This window comes from Talpa europaea (genome assembly GCF_964194135.1).
Source record: "Talpa europaea genome assembly, chromosome: X".
NCBI lineage: Eukaryota > Metazoa > Chordata > Mammalia > Eulipotyphla > Talpidae > Talpa > Talpa europaea.
In genome coordinates this window covers 46,759,127-46,777,024 of record NC_140081.1, presented here as the reverse complement: position 1 = coordinate 46,777,024, position 17,898 = coordinate 46,759,127, and the positions used below count along the sequence as shown (strand labels likewise).

At 35.3% G+C, this 17,898-nt stretch overlaps 1 protein-coding gene across 1 annotated transcript in view; it reads left to right on the top strand.

The window, feature by feature from the left end:
• The window catches only part of TEX11 (testis expressed 11), a gene marked incomplete at both ends in the record, with an annotated part of 405,993 nt that overhangs the window by 374,664 nt on the left and 13,431 nt on the right, over positions 1–17,898 (top strand). The window contains 2 exons of the mRNA XM_084259198.1: positions 1,436–1,544; positions 2,914–3,034. Of these exons, the coding sequence (XP_084115324.1) occupies positions 1,436–1,544; positions 2,914–3,034 (230 nt within the window). The remainder of the gene's footprint in view (positions 1–1,435; positions 1,545–2,913; positions 3,035–17,898) is intronic.

Here is a 17,898-nt window from a genome sequence, read left to right as displayed (position 1 = left end):
ACACAATCCTTCAAATTCTGTACATTTATACTTGGAGGAAATATATTATAAATTGATACCTAATGCCAGCAGGTGAAACTACGGATGTCTGTATTTCTTTTATTGAAATCTCGAAATTATACATGCCCGAGGTATAAGCACAGCCTGGTGGACATCACCAAATGTCAGGCAGGTTCTATGACATTGTCCTGAAGTGGGCATCTTTACTCAGGATCTCTGATTTGTAGATCTTTGTGACTGTATTTTATACTCTTTTTTTTTTATTAAATAATAAATTTTATTTTTATATTCCCCCATACAACTGCACATGCCCCATTCTGACCCCAATCCCTCCAATATTTCTTTATAACACTCTCTTTCTCCCTCTCTAATGGCAATCTATTTTACTATTTCATATTAAAATCATTTGTGTATTTTTCTTTTTCTTTATATGAGATTATAAGCTCCTTATGGTCCTGAACAATAATATACTTATATTTACTGAATTTATAAACCCTAGAAAGGTCATTGCTCATAAGGTATGCATATTTATTGTATGTTTGGAACCAAACTGTATAACTACACATTAGGGGTAACTCAAACTTCAGTCACTTTTGCTCAGCCAAATGCAAATGATAATTGCTTCACTAATCAAAGATGATATAAAAAAATCAAAGATGATATAATCTTAGCAATTTATTGAAGTGTACAGAGAAATATTGGTAATAATTTTTTTAACACAGTTGACACCCTCAAGGATACACTGCAGGAAATGGCCTAATTATCTTCCCTTTTTATCTCTCACCCTCCTCAGGAGCATGTATGTGGTTAATACAAGGGCAGTAGGTAACCCCAAGTGCACAAGAGTCACATATGCCTTTCCTTGTCTTGCCAAGGCAGGATTCCTAGAGACATGGAGCAGGTGGTATATACTTATGGACTTGCAGTGGTAACCACTATTGCTTATATAATGGCACTCTAATTCTAGAGGTGTGGTAAATATATCTGGAAATTTTTAGAGTTTATTACTGTGATACTTATTCTCATATCAAGTGTTTTCTGTTTTTAGTATATGACAAAAACAGTAGATTGTACCATAAATCTCTTTTTGATTAGTACGCCTTTACTGATCTGTTGTTCCTTTTTGACATGCCCATCTTTATCTCTCTGGCTCATAATATATTGCTTTCCCTGTAGGACTAAGTGGCAAGGTCACAGAAACAGTAAGTTCTGTGCATGTTTGCTGAGGAAATGATGTAACCTGAGGTTGTGCCATGTTACTCCACCCAGAAAGTAGAGTCTATCTCTAGACTCATCATTTTATAAAATAATTTTGGTTTTTGTTAGTCTGTTTCAGGCCAATTTCTTTAGTGAAAACAAGTTGTAGCCTGGAATGAAAACTATAATATATGAGATTATTGTGTTCACCATCTTTTTTCTTCTTCACTTCCTATAGTATTAGCAATGGAAATGCCCGCATACTATCCTTCCATCGCTGTAAAGGCCTTGAAAAAGGCTTTATTGCTCCATAAAAAGAAAGAATCAATTGATGTTTTGAAGTACAGGTTGGTAAATATAATTGCACACCTAATGTAGGCTACAGTCAGAGCCCCATAAGTCATCAGTCTTACTCAACTAGCCCAACTTAAGAGATGATCAGGGGCGCACCTATACCTCCTGAACATAAAAAGCCCTCAGAACTATTTTGAGTGTTGCTATAGATCAAGAATAACTTAGCAAGTTCAAGAGTCTGGTTTCCCAAAGGAGAAAAAGGTAAAGTTTCTTCTTTTTGTGTGTCTGCTTATGTAATAAAATTACTAAATAACTCTCTTTGTTTCATTACTAAATATGCCAAATGTGCAAAAAAAAAAAAAAGAGATGAATTAAAACACACCAACATTTCTGCCACCCAAATTTAACAAATATCTACATTTTGCTCTATTTGTCTCAGATATTTTTTCTAAGAACCTTCTTTAAGGATCAATAAATTCTGCACATTTTATATTATTTATTGGGGATTTTATGTTTTCTGTAAACATGGGGGAAATAGATGTATGATTTTTCTCTGGAAAATTTTGTTATAGTCTTTCTGGAATTATTCCCAACTTAAATACAAATTCCCTTGCCCATTTTGAGGATGTAACAAAATTCTTTTAAGTGCCTGTAGAGGGGCCTCCCCTGGTGGCACAGGTGGTTGAACACAGCGCTGTGAAGCTGTCCGCAGCCTGTGCAGCATGGATTCGATCCCAGCTGGCTGGTGAGGATCCCACATGGCGTGGCAGACCTCTCCTGTCTCGCCCGCTGCTCCCCTCTGCAGTGTATTTTGGTCCTTCTGCCTGTTCTGCTCCCCGCTCTGCTCTGGTGAATTCTCTCACCCTCCCGCACATCTGGCCTGTACCCAGGTTCTTGTATGCATGAATAAATAAATCTTTAAAAAATAAAGTGCCTGTAGATTGAATGAATTCATAAAATATAGTAAACGGCCACAACTCCTTAGTGCAGGAAATTAAAAATAAAGAGAAAGACAACACAGGCATAAAATAGGAAGAATTGGTCATCCCCTTTCATAATTTCAAAAATCTGTCTTCTAAGGTTGGAGGCCAGATAAAATTGAGGAAAGAAGTGTTTTTAAAGCTCTTAGGCCAGAGACATCCTGCAGGGGAGGAGGAGGAGAAGGATCAGAGGGAGGTAGGGAAGAGCAAAGAGGATTGAGGTGATAGTGCACGGGTGCAGTGGTGAGGGAAATTCTATGGGGACTATACCTGAGGGGGGGGATGCAAATATTGTTTAAAAATGAACTATGATGTAAAAAAAAAAAAAGTAAAAATTATAAAAAAAAAAAACTCTTAGAGATGAGATATAGATTATACTTAACCATGATGCCAATATTTTTTTTTTTCCTTTTGGGATAATTTTTCTGTTTTTGATTTTCAGCAAATGTATTCACCACTTGATTAACCTCTTAATGCCAAATGGGGCATGGACTACAGAACTCTGTCCCTTGGAAGAAGTTTGGGGATATTTTGAAGACGCTCTGAATCTTATTAGCCATACCGTAAGTCAAATAGTAATATTAAACTTTCAGCTAATTTTAAAGGACTGAACTGTCTTGTATATTTGGGATTATATAGCATAATGCTTTCTCATAATAATTTTAGTGTAAATAAGTTCAAATTACAATGTAATTATACACTATGAAATTTTTCTGTGTTTATGAAATAGTTAAAAGTAAAAATTTTCTAATACAAGTATACTATGTATTAGGTCAAAATTGCAGTACTGCCTGACATTTTGACTTAGTTTGTATTTTTAAAACCTGGTTGAATTGTTACTTCCTCTGTGATGACATTAACCCTTTGAAAAAAACTTACTTTTATTCTCATTAGTTTTCAAAGGCAGGTAACAGAGTAGACATTATAATGAAGACCTGTACTTAGTCCTTCCTCTGCTGATTTCTTTCTTTTCAATGCAGGCTTATTTAGTGATTTTAAAATTATCTTCATTAAGGTATAATTTACAACCCATTAAATTCACCCACTGTATGTGTGCAATTCAGTGGTTTTTAGTAAATTTATAGAATTATGAAACTGTCACCACAATTCCGTTTTTGAATATTTCCATTAGCTCAAAAAGTTTCCTCTTATCCATTTGCTCCCACCTTCAGGCCCAGGTGACTATTGATTTGCTTTCTATCTGTATAGATTTTCTCTTTCTGCACACTGTGTGTAAATGAAAGTATACAGTATGTAACCTCACGTGTCAGATTTCTTTCAACTTAGCATAATGTTTTTAGGTTCATTCGTGTTATAGCTTCTATCTATTTCATTGCTTCCTGTTGCTAAATAAATAGAATATCATTATATTCTATTGACTGGATAGGTCACATTTTGTTTACCCACTATTGGCAGACATTGGAATTGTTTCCACTTTTTGGCTGTTATGAATAATACTGCTGTGAACATTTGTGTGTAAGTCTTATATGGACATATGTTTTCATTTCTCTTGGGCAAATGAATTAATGGGTCCTATGGTAACTATTTTTAACTTTTTAAGGAGCTATAATCTGTTTTCCAAAGTGGCTGAACCATTTTACATTCCTACTACCTGTCTATGAGCGTTCCAGTTTCTCATAATCCTTATAAACACTTGTCCATCTTTTTATTATAGCAATCCTAGTGGATGTGTAGTGACAGCTCATTGTGATTTGATTTACATTTCTTTGATGGCTAATAGTATTAACTTTTCATGTGCATGTTGAGCATTTGTATATCTTCTTTGGGAAAATGTCTATGCAAATATTTTCCCATTTTTGATTGGATTCTCATTGAGTTGCAAGAGTTCCTTATAAACTAGATACAATAGATAGAATACTTCATCAGATATGCAATTTTTAAATATTTTCTCCCATTCTCTGGCTTTTCTTTTCATTTTCTGAATGGCATTTAAAATGCAACAGTTTTGAACTTTAATGAAGTCCAATTTATCAGGTTTTTTTTCTTTCATGGGTCAAGATTTTAGTTATGATAAAATATTTTTGCCTCTCCCAAATTTATGAAGATCTTCTCCTATGTTTTCTTACAAAGTTTTTATACTTTTATCATTTACATATATGTCTGTGATCTATTTCTTGACTTAATTTGTATTTATGGTGTGAAGAAGGAACTACATAGTTTCTTGTTTGTTTTCCTGTATGGATATCCTTCCTCTCCTGTAGGACATGAGTTTTCTCATTTGTACAGAGTAACACTTGCTCTCATTCCCATATTGAGGTTTCAAGGATCAGTTGAAATAATGTATGTGTTGTAAACTTTAACAGCCCAAATACATGTGAGGTAGTATTGTTATTATAAGGGAGTTATACAATATTAAGATTAACTGCCTTGCTTAAAGTCACATAGTCATTATTTGAGTCCATGTTAATATCTAGGGATCCTGACTCTACTCTGGGATCACCTGCTATTTCATATTACAAATTCTGCAAATCACAGCAGGTGGTGGAACAATAAAGCAAGTGATAACCTGATACAAACTAACCTCGACTTTGAGAAACCTAGAATTGTCCTGGAGCTAATGTAACTATTCAAGTGTGAATTTAAATAAACAAAAAACTTTAACATTAAATATTATGTTGGTTTTTTTTTTTTTTTTTGCTTTTGGGAAGAAAAAATTCAATTTGTAAGTTATGGGCGTCATCTGGACCATCCAATGTGTTTGTCATAGGAAATAATACAAACTAAAATTGAATTATACTACAAGTCCAAATTGATCTATTTCCATAGTCTGTTTATATGGCAAAAAATTCTGTAAGCCTTTCCTTTTTTCCACTTCTGTTCTAATATTGACATATTACTGTTCCTTCTTCTGGCTCTTGGGTTACCGGTTAGAAAACTCGTTTTTCTTTTTAACGATTCTCCCACCCATTATTGTTAATCCCCTGAAACATGATTGCATAGTTAGCATTTTTTAATGCAGAGATTAATTTAATAACCCTCTTGACTATATAGTGTATGTTACTTTCTCCTGTTTGACTGAATGTGCTATGCATCTCTTTTTTTCTTTATTTTATTTTATATATTTTTTTACATCATTTTTCATCTTTGCACAATGTATACATTTTCATCTTGGTTATAGTCCCCATATAATTCCCACCCACCTTGTTTTGATCCTGTTCCCTTCTCCTCCCCACCCCCCGTAGTGTGTCTCTGGTTTATAGTTGCTTGTTGATTTTGATCTTCACTTTATTATAATTAGTCTTTTTCCTGGTCCCTTATCTAGGTTTTCTAAATTCCTACTATGAGTGAGCCCATCCGGTATTTTTTCTTTTTCTTTCTATGCATCTCTTTTATTTAAATGTTTGGAGAAAATTCTGACCTTGTTTGACTTTTCTAATGACCAGCCACTCATCCCTTATTTATTTAATAAATAGCCTTTATCAAGTGATTCCATGCAGTGGCAAAATGACTATTCTATAGCTATAAAAACATGCCTCACTCTATCGTGTTTTATATTTTTTTTTTTATTTTATACAAGCACTGGGTACAGTCAGAAGCACGGAAGGGTGAGAGAATTCACCAGAGCCAGAGCAGGCAACAGAACAGGCAGAATGATGAAATACACTGCTGAGGGGTGCAGCAGGCGAGGCAGGAGAGGTCTGTGCGCCATGTGTAACCCTTGCTGGTGGCTGGGGATTGAACCTGCACTGCAGAGGCTAAGGGCAACCTCGCAGCCCAGCTCTCTACCACTGTGCCACCAGGGGAGGCCCTATCATGTTTTACATTTTTACAGAACATTCTTACATCCATTATTTCATGAGTCTTTACCCCCACCTTTACCACATATATGCACAAATACACACACACGCACACACACACACACAAAGCAATTCTGTTAGGTAGACAGTATGCAATGCTGGTATTATTTTCCTTGATTTACAAGTGGGAAATTTTTTTTTAATAATAAATTTTATTTTTATATTCCCCATACAATTGCAACCCCCTTATTTTGACCCCAATCCCTCCCCTCCCGCCTCCCCACCCCCCAAAAAGTGTCTCTGGTTCATAGTTTTTTGTTGATTTTGATTTTCACTTTCTTATAGTTATTCATTTTCCTGGTCCCTTATTTAAGTTTTCTAGATTCCTGCTATGAGTGAGACCATCCGGTATTTTTCTTTTTCTTTCTGGCTTATTTCGCTGATCATGATCCCTTCCAGCGCCATCCATGTTGCTGCAAATTGCATGTGTTTATCTTTTTTGAATGCTGAGTAATATTCCATGGTATATATGTACCACATCTTCTTGATCCAGTCATCTATTTTTGGGCATTTGGATTGTTTCCAATTTTAGCTATTGTAAATAGTGCTGCTATAAACATAGGGGTGCAGGTGCTCTTTGGAATTGATGTTTCTGTGTCCTTTGGGTAAATACCTAGGAGTGGAAATCCTGGATCATATGGAAGCTCTATGTTTAGTAGGTCCAGAAATCTCAAGTGGGAAAATTTTTAAAATTAAAAAAGTCTACTTAACCAATTTGTCTGGGTTTATATGATTAATGAATAGAAAGTCAGGAATAGAACCCAGGTCTTCTGACCTCAATTCCAGGGCTCTTTCTACCAGAACATACATCTATAACTGCTCTTGCTAGTACATTTCAATTCAGAGGAAAGGCTTAAGTTGGTATTCAGAAGCTACTGCCAGTAAAAAAGTAGAAGGATTATTTACATGCTTGAGCAGGCAAACCTATATAATCTACAGTAGGTTCATATTCAAGATTATTTTTAAGAGAAAATGGATTGCCCTGGTTATTTGTCTTAATGAACATTTTATTTTTAAATAGCACACATGTAGTTGTTCAAAATAACACTAGAGATCCTATGTACCCTTTACCTAGTTTCCCACAGTGGTACAATCTTACAAAACTATAATAAAATATAATAGTCAGGTGTTGACATGATTTCAGTATAGACAGAATTTTCCTATCACCATAAAAATTCCTCATGCTGTCCTTTTATTGTCCCCACACACTTCTCCCACTGTCAATCCCTCCTTAAACCCTGGAAACCACTAATCTATTACTGATTTCTATAATTTTTGTGATTTCAATAATTTTGTATATATCAAGCAGTGTATAACTTTTGAGACTTGAAATCATTCAATATTCAACCTTTTGTAATTGGATTCTTTTAATCATCTAAATTCTCTGGAGAGTCATCAAGTTATTGCATGTATCAGTGTTTCATTCCTTTTTATTGTTGAATAGTATTCCATGGGCTGTAGTACCACAGTTTGCTTTACCATTCACATATTGAAGGACATCTAGCTTATTTCCAGCTTTTGGCCATTTTGAATAAAGCTACTATAAATATTTGTGTACAAGATTTTATATAAACTTCAGTCTTCTTCATTTTCCTGGGATAAGTACTGAAGAAGTCAATTCCTGGCTAATACAGTAATTGCATGTTTAGTTTTTGAAGAAACTGCTAAACTGTTTTCCAGAGTGGCTGTAACATTTTACATTTCTTGCCAGCAATGTATTTGGTATCCCTACATCCTTATGAGCATTTGGTATTGTCACAATTTTCTATTTTAGCTATTCTAATCAATATATTATATCACATTGTAGATTTAATTTGCATTTTCCTAATGACTTACATTGCTGACCTTTTCATTTGCCATCTGTGTATCCCCTTTGGTGAAATGTCTCTTCATGTATTTTGTCCATTTTGTAATTGTATTTTTTAAGAGTCTTTTTTTTTTAAGAGTTATTTATTTTAATACAAGAGCTGGGGTATAGGCCAGAAGTGCGGGAGGGTGAGAGGATTCACCAGACAGAGCAGGGAGCAGAACAGGCAGACAACCGAAGTGCACTACTGAGGGGAGCAGTGTGTGCAACAGGAGAGGTCTGCCATGCCATGTGGGAATCTCCCTGGCAGGCCAGGAATCGAACCCGCACTGCAGAAGCTGTGGACAGCTTCACAGCGCTGTGCTCAACCCACTGCGCCACCAGGGAGGCCCTGTAATTGGATTTCTTTGGGTTTTTTTTACTGTTCAGTTTTGAGAGTTCTTTATATATTCTAAGTACTAATAAGATATGTAGTTTGAAAATATTTTCTTCCATTGTGTAACTTACCTTTTCATTTTCTTACAACATCTTTCATAGAACAAAAGTTTTAAGTTTGTTGAAGTCCAATTTCTCAGCTTATTAATTGTACTTTCGGTGTCAAGTCTATTGTAGAACTCTTTGCATAGTCCTATAACCCAAAGATTTTCTCTTATTTTTTCTTCAAGTTTTATATTTTTGTGTGAGGTGTGGGATTTAGGTTGATATTCCTTTTTGCCTATGAATGACCACCCGTTGTTCCAAAACCATTTGTTGAAAATAGTTATCTTTTCTCCATTAATTTTCTTTTGCATTTTTTAAAAGATTTATCTATGCGTACAAGAGCTGGGGTACAGGCCAGAGGTGCGGGGCGGCGGGGGGGGGGGGGAGAGAGAGGATTCACCAAAGACAGATTGGGGAGCAGAAAAGGTAGATTAACTGAAATACACGGCTGAGGGGAGCAGCAGGCGAGACAGGAGAGGTCTGCTGTGCCATGTGGGTCAGCTCCCTGGCCATGGATCAAACTCACGCTGCAGTGGCTGCGGGTAGATTCACAGTTCTGCGTCTTAACCCCTTGTGCCACCAGAGAGACCTCTGCTTTTACATTTTTTGACAAAAATCTGTTGGGTCTATTTGTGTGACTTTGTTACTAGATTCTCTATTCTGTTCTCTATGTATCACTTCCTTTGCCATTACCACATGGTAGTTATTATTGTAGCTATACAACAAGTCTTGAGATTGGGTAGAGTGATTCCATCCAATTTATTCTTGTTTTTCAAAATTATTTTATCTGTTCTAGTTCCCTTAACTATCCAAATTCATTTTAGAATAATCTTGTCTGTATCTGCAAAAATTCCTGCTGGGATTTTAATAGGAATTGTGTTAAACTATAGTACTTTCCAAGGACTGTCAACAAATTACCATGGTGGCTTATAATAACAGAAATGTATTTTCTCACAGTTCTAGTGCTAGAAGTGTGAAATCAAGGTGTTGGGCTTCCTTGCCTCTTCCTAATTTCTGGTGGTTGCTAGTGAACCTTGGCATTCCTTCAGTTATGGAGTTATCACTCTAATCCCTGTCTCTGCCATCATATGGCATTCTTCCCATATGTCTGTCTCTTGTTTCTCTTTTCTTTTTTTATTTATATATATTTTACATCATTGTTCATTTTTAAACAATGTTTGCTTTCCCCCCGCCCAGATGTAGTCCCCATAGAATTTCCTTCACTAATTCACCCGTGCACCATCACCTCAGTCCCCTGTGCTCCTCCTTCCCTCCCTCCCTCTGATCCCTCTCACTCCTCCTCCCCTACAGGATGTCTCTGGCTTAAAATTGTTTGTTTTTGTTGTGTTGTGTTATGTTGTGTTTTGTATTGTTATTTTTCCCCTGGTGTCTTATTTGATTCCCCTATATTCCTCCTATAAGTAAAACCATCCGATACTTTTTTCCTTCTGACTTATATCACTGAGCATAATTTCTTCTAGCTCCATCCATGTTGCTGCAAATGGCATGAGTTTATCTTTTTTGATTGCTGAATAGTATTCCATCGTGTATATATATACCACATCTGTTTTATCCAGTCATCTATTTTAGGGCATTTGGGTTGTTTCCAGGGTTTACCTATTGTAAATAGTGCTGCAATAAACATAGGGGTACAGGTGTTCTTTTGAATCAATGTTTTTGTGTCCTTGGGTAGATCCCTAGGAGTGGAATTGCTGGGTCGTGCATATGGTAGCTCCATTTTTAGTAGACTGAGGAACCTCAAGACAATTTTCATAGTGGTTAGACCAGTTTGCACTCCCACCAGCAATGTAGGAGAGTTTTTTACACCACATCCTTGCCAAGATTTGTTGTTGCTAGTTTTTTTTGATAGGTGCCATTCTTACTGGTTTAAGGTGGTATCTCATTGTGGTTTTGATTGGCATTTCCCTGATTATAAGGGATGTTGAACATTTTTCATACACCTGCATTTCCTCTTTGGAGAAATGTCTTTTAAATTCTTCAGCCCATTTCTTAACTGGATTGTTTAATTTGTTTTTGTTGAGTCTTGTGCGTTCTTTCTATATCTTTGTGATCAGTCCCTTATCAGTTGTATGGAGTGCCAAGATTTTTTTCCCAGTCAGTGGGGTGTCTCTTTGTTTTGATTAACGTTTCTTTTGCTGTACAGAAGCTTTTCAGTTTGATGTAATCCTTTTTGTTAACTTTCTTTGCTTTGGGTGATGAGTCTTTAAAGATGTTATGGAGATGTGTGTCTTGTAGTGTTTAATCTATATTTTCTTCTATATATTTTATGGTTTCAGGTCTTATGTCCAGATCTTTTTTTTTTAATATTTATTTATTTATTTATTTATTTATTTATTTATTTATTTATTTATACAAGCACTGGGTACAGTCAGAAGCGCAGGAGGGTGAGAGAATTCGCCAGAGCCAGAGCAGGGAGCAGAGCAGGCAGAAGGACTGAAGCACACTGCTGAGGGGAGCAGCGGGTGGGAGGAGAGGTCTGCGCGACATGTGGGACCCTCCTCCGGTGGCTGGGGAGCAGCCGGGGATCGAACCAGCACTGCAGAGGCCGCAGGCAGCTTCGCAACCCAGCGTTCAACCACTGCGCCACCAGGGAGGCCCTTTATGTCCAGATCTTTTATACATTTTGAGTTGATTTTTGTGCATGGTGAGTGGTAGTGGTCTAGTTTCATTCTTTTGCATGTGGAGGTCCAGTTTTCCCAGCACCATTTATTGATCCAACTGTCCTTGTTCCATTGCATGTTCTTTGCTCCTTTGCCAAAGATTAGTTGTCCATATATGTGTGGCTTAATATCTGAGCTTTCTATTCTGCTCCATTGGTCTGTGTGTCCGTTTTTGTTCTAATACCATACTGTTTTAATTATTATGGCTTTGTAGTATAGTTTGAAGTTTGGAAGTGTGATACCTCCATTCTCCTTTGTTTTCGTCAGTAGGTCTTTGGCTATTCACAGTTTTTTGTGATTCCATATGAATTTCATCAGTATTTGTTCTTTCTTTGAAGAATGTCATTGAGATTTTTAATGGAATAACATTGAATCTGTAAATTGCTTTTGGTAGGGTGGGCATTTTAATAATGTTAATTTCTCTTCTCTTTTTTGTATAAGGACACCAGCCATTATTAGATTAAGGGCCTACCCTACTCCAGTTTGATCTCATCTTAACTTAATTGCATCTGTAATTGCCCCTTTTTCAGGTATGATCACATTGCTACGTTCTAGGAAGGACACAAAAAGTGAGGGTTGGTAGGGACACTATCCAGCCAAATTGTAATTCAAGAATTGACATCTGTAATTATTTCTCAATTAAAAAAAATGCTATCCTTATTATATTGAATCTTCCAATCTATAGCTTTTCATTTAGATTTTTTACTTCTTTCTCCATCATTATATATTTTTCAACATGAAAGGTCCTATACTTTTTGTTAGATTTATAACTAGCATTTAAAGTTTTTTGAGTGATTGTAAATGGTGTCCATGTTTTAATTTCTAGTATGAAGAAATGCAATAGATGTTTATATGTTTATCTTGTATCCTTCTTGAACTTGTTCATTTCAGGAGGTTTTTTTTTTTTTTTTTAACGATTCCTTAGGGTTTTCTATGTAAACACTCATCCTCTGCACATAAGGGCAGTTTTATTTCTTCTCCAATTTAAATGTTCTCCCTTTCCTTTTCTTGCCTTATTGCACTGACTAAAAGCATGTTAAATAAAAGGGGTAAGAGTGGATATTCTTGCTTGTTTACTATCTTAGAGGTAGAACATTCAGTCTTTCACCATTAAATATAATGCTTGCTATAGGATTTTTTTGTAATTCCTTTTAATTGAGTTGAGGAAGTCCCATATACTACATCAATTGAAATGATCATTTGATTTTTCTTCTTTAACCTGTTAACATGGTGGATTGCATTGACTGATTTTAAATATTAAAATCTTGCATCTTTGGAATAAACCCCAAAGGACCATGGTATATACTTCTATTTATCTGTTGTTGAATTTGATTTGCTAGTATTTTCATTAAAACTTTTTCATCTGTATTCATGAGGCTTATTTGTCTGTAGTTTCTTTTTGTATACTGTCTTAGGTTTTGTTTCCGGGTGATGTTACCTTCATAAAATCAATTGGGCTATATTCCTGTTTCTTCTACATTTTAAAAAAATCAGTGTGCAGGATTTATGTTACTTCTCTAAATGCTTCGTAGAATTCTCCCATGAAAACATCTAGGCCTATAGGTTTTTTTCAAAAGCTTTAAATTATAATTTCCTTAATAATAATCCAGCTGTTGAAACTGTCTCTTATATTGGGTGAGTTGTGGTAATTTGTGTCTTTCAATTAAGTGACCCACTTTATGTCAAAATTATGTGTGTAAAGTTCTTCATAGTATTCCCTTATTATTCTTTTGATATGCACAGGATTTGTAGCAATACACAGTTTCATTCCTGCTATTGATAATTTATATCTTTCCTTTTATTTATTTTTTTTAATTTTATACCTTTTTTACATCGTTTTTTCATTTTTGTACAATGTATGCATTTTTGTCTTGGTTATAGTCCCTATACAATTCCCAACCCCCTTGTTTTAATCCTACTCCCTCCTCCCTCCTGCCCCAATAGTATGTCTCTGGTTTATAGTTGCTTGTTCATTTTGATTTTTACTTTATTATAATTAGGTTTTTTCCTGATCCCTTATTTAGGTTTTCTAATTCCTGCTGTGAGTGAGACCATCATAGGATAATGAAACTATATCTATCCTTTTTTTCCTCTATCATTCTTTTTTTTTTAACTCTTATTGGAAGCTGTTTTCTTTTTTTATTAATTTTTTAATTTAATATATTTTTATATTATTTTTCATTTTTACACAATGTATGCATTTTCATCTTGGTTATGGTCCCCATACAATTCCCATCCTCCGTGTTTTGACCCAACTCCCTCTCCCCCCACCCCATAGTGTGTCTCTGGTTTATAGTTGCTTGTTGATTTTGATTTTCACTTTATTCAAGAGGGCACCTGCACCCCTATGTTTATAGCAGTACTATTTACAATAGCTAAGCTATGGAAACAACCCAAATGCCCCAAAATAGATGACTGGATCAAGAAGATATGGTACATATACACAATGGAATATTACTCAGCATTCAAAAAAGATAAACTCATGCAATTTGCAGCAATGTGGATGGAGCTGGAAGGGATCATGCTCAGCAAAATAGCCAGAAAGAAAAAGAAAAATACCGGATGGTCTCACTCAGCAGCAATTTAGAAAACCTAAATAAGGGACCAGGAAAAAGACTAATTATAATAAAGTAAAAATCAAATTCTCTGTCATTCTTGCCAGAAGTTAGTAAAAATCATTCATTTTTCAAAGCTCCTCAGTTGATTTTCTCTTTTGTCTTAGTGTTTTTAGTCTCGCTGATTTCTACTAACTCTTTATTAGTTACTTTATTCTGCTTGCTTTGCATTTAGATTGCCCTTCTTGTCTAGGTTCTTGACATGGTAATTTAGATCATTAATTTAATATTTTTCCTCTTTTCTAATATATGCATTTACTGCTGTAAATTTCTCTTAGGTTTGCTTTAGTTGTGTCACACAAATTCTGCTGTGTTGTGTTTTCATCTTCATTTAGTTCAATGTATTTATCACCCTTGAGACTTCGTCTTTGTCCCATAGATTGCATAGAATTGTACTGTTTAATTTCCAAGTGTTTATAGATTTTCCTATTATCTTTTTGTTATTTAATTCGGGTTTAATTCCATTGTGGTCAGAGAACATAACTTGTATGATTTCAACTATATATATTTTTTGAGAATTTTTTTAGGGTCCAAGATATATTCTATCTTAGTATATGTTCCCTGGACACTTGAAAAGAATTTTTTGGGTGGGTGTTCTATAATGGTCAGTTAGATTCCACCTATTGATGATGTTGCTGATGTTGCTGGTTGCCATGGGGAGCTATTCCTAACTTAATAGGTCTAAAAACGTTCTTTGTGAGCTTATGTCTACTCTCTGACATTTAACCAATACAAGTTCTGTCCATTTCTTCACTTACCTTGAGTGTTTTGTAGTTGACGTATAATATTCCTGTTCAAATGTCCTATTTTGTAGTTTCTCTTAATTTTTTGGAAGAGTTTGAGAAGGTTAGGTATTGGTTCATCTTTGAAAGTTACTGTTTCAGTTTCCTTCCATGCAATTGACCTATTCAGGTTTTCTGTTTCTTCCTTACTCAATCTTGAAAATTTGTATATTTCTAAGAATTTGTCCATTTCATCTAAGTTATTCACTCACTGGCATACAGAGGTTCATAGTAATCTTTTATGATCCTCTGTATTTCTAAGATGTCTGCTGCAAATTCTCCTCTTTTGTTTCTGACTCTATTTATTTAACTTTCTCCCTCTTTTTCTTTGTGACCCTACCTAGAGTTTTGTCTGTTTCGTTTAGGTTTTTGTTTTTGTTTTTAAAGCTTTTAGTTTCGTTGGTCTTTTGAACTTTCTGTTTTGACTGTATTTCATTTATTTCTGCTCTCATTTTTATTATTTCCTTACTTCTGCTGGCTTTTGGTTTTGTTTCTTCTACTTTTCTAGTTTCTTCATGCAAGATGTAAGGTTACTTATTTGACTGTTTTGCTTCTTGATGTGGACCTATAATTCCTATCTACTTCCCCCTTAATACTACTTTTGCTATGTCTCATTGTTTCTGGCTGGTTCTATTTTTACTTTCATTTTTGTCCAGGTATTTTTTAATTTCTCCTTTGATTTCTTCATTAACCCAGTAGTATTCAGTAGTATGTTGTTCAATCTCCATATAGTAGAGGTTTTTCATGCTTTTAATGGTTTATTTCTAGTTTGATACCATCGTGACACTTGTTTAGTGACTCAACATGTATTCTGTCCTGGAGAATTGTTCCATTACCATTTGAGAATATTTAGTCTGTTTGGTGTGGGTATCAAGAGGGTCATTCCCCTATAAATGTTTATTAAGCCCATATTGTCTAATTACTCATTTAAGGCCATTTTTTCTTTATTTATTTTTGTTGGGTTGATCTGTCCATTGATGAAAGGGGAGGAATGAAAGTTGAAATCCCCTACTATTATTTTGTTGTTACCAATTTCAGTTTTCAGATTTGATAATAGTTGTCATATATATTAATGCCCCTTCATTTGGTACATATATATTGATGTGTGCTATTCCCTTAATCATTGTATAATATCCATTCCTGTCTCTTGTGACCTTTTTTATCCAGAAGTCTATTTGATATGAGTATAGCTGTCCCTGAGTTTTTGGGATCCCATTTACCTGTGGGATTGTTTTCTAGCTATTTATTTTCACCCTATGTTTATCTTTGGAGCTCAGAGGGTCTCCTAGAGAGAGAGCAGACAATTGGGTTTTGTTTTCTGGTCCAGTTGGCCATTCTGTGCCCTTTGATTGGTATGTTCAATCCATTTATCTTTAGGGTGGTTATTGATATATGAGGATTTGCTATTGCCACTTAATCTTTAGTTTTCTGGTTCTATCTATTTCCTTATTCAGAGTTTTGTTGCTCTTCTCTTCCGTTTTGATAGGAGAGCTCTTTTCAGCATTTCTTGAAGTGGAGGTCAAGTGCTTGCAGGCTCTTTCAGCTTCTGTTTGTGAAGACATTTATATCTACCTTAATATCTGAAGTAAAATTTTGCAGAATATAGTATTCTTAGTTGGCAATGTTTATCTTTAAGTGCTTTGAATACATTATTCTATTATGTTTTTGTTTGTAATGTTTTCTCACAGAAGTCTTAATGTAAGTCTGATGGAATTACCTGCTTTTTCCCCCTTGCCATTTGCATATTCTTTCTTTGTCTTGAACTCTTAGTATTTTCACAGCTATATGTTTTGGTATAGGTCTCTTTATATTTAGATAACTGGAGTTCTTTAGCTTCATGGACTTGTATGTTTAGTTCCTTCCCCTAATATGGGGACAGCTATACTTGTATCAGGTTTGTGAACTTTTCCTCTATTATTTCTTAATGTTTTCTGTTCCCATCTCTCTCTCTTAGCCTTCTTGGAAACTCATTATCCTCATGTTGTCCTTCCTAATGAAGTTAGATAGTCTCAAAGTGTTTCTTCATTTTATTTATTTATATTTTGCTTTCTTCTTCCATCTGGGTCCTTTGAACATCATTATCTTCAAAGTCACTGATTCGATCCTACATTTAGTCTAGACTACTTCCGTAACCTTTTCTAGAATTTTTTAATCTCCTCTATTGATCATTTAATATCCTGAAATGCCATTATTTTCTTATTTAAATCTTTAGTTTCTGTTTTCTGTTCATTAATTGTATTTCTCCTTGCATTCATTTACTTTTTTGAATTTTGTTGTATCTCTTAGATTAGACTTTTAGAATAGTTGTATCACTTTGACTTTCTTTTCTGCAGTTTCTTCCATCTCTAATTTTCTTTATTATAGAAATTTTGAACTCTCCGATAAGAAAATGAAATCTTCCATATGTTGTGGTTGGAATCTGAAGAATTTTTCTTTCTTTGTGGTAATATATTCACTTGAAGCTTCAAGTTGCCATGTGTTGGGTTTTTTAATGTGCCTATTTCATTATTTTAGATCTTAAGAGTTTGAATTACTTCTACCATTCCAGCAGGTGGTGCTGTGGTTTTTAATATTATTTTGAATGTTTGTCCTTTCCAGGCTTCTGCCACTGATCTTGCAGCTGCCTAGTCAGTGGTTTTGGGGAAGGGTTTGGATGGGTCACATTGCTGGTGTGAAGCCTCTGGTTTTAAAGGATGTCAGATTTGTATTTGTGGCACTCCCACTAGCCCTTTTCTCTGTGGTTCCAGCCCTGAGATTCTGCTGTTCTCAGTTAACTTCACAAGGTCACTGTAAGTCACAAGGGGTGGGATAGAGGCTGCATATTCCAGCACATTATCTTTGTCACATTCACTGGCGACATGGGCCAATGAGAGCACCCCAGCTTCTTCACACAGATTTTTCCAGTCAAAGATGTATGTCTCCACACTGTTCAGTTCTCTCTTCCCTGGGACCACTGGCTGAGTGGCAGTGTTGTTGGTTTGTACAGGATCTTCCTTCCCACTACAACCTCCAAGTGCCTTTCTCCTCTTACCTCTTATTTAGTGAAGCATGAATTTCCTCCCTATCCTTCTGGCATAGTCAGCCTGGTCTCTGATGTCTAAGAGGTGTTCCAATTTCACCCCTAGCCACAGGTCTCTCTGGGTCCAGTATTCCACTGTTTTTAACAATATGATCTTCTGGGATCAGTAGAATTTGACTAAAAGAACCCAGCTTTTTCAAATCAGCATATTTGAAGATAAGTTGA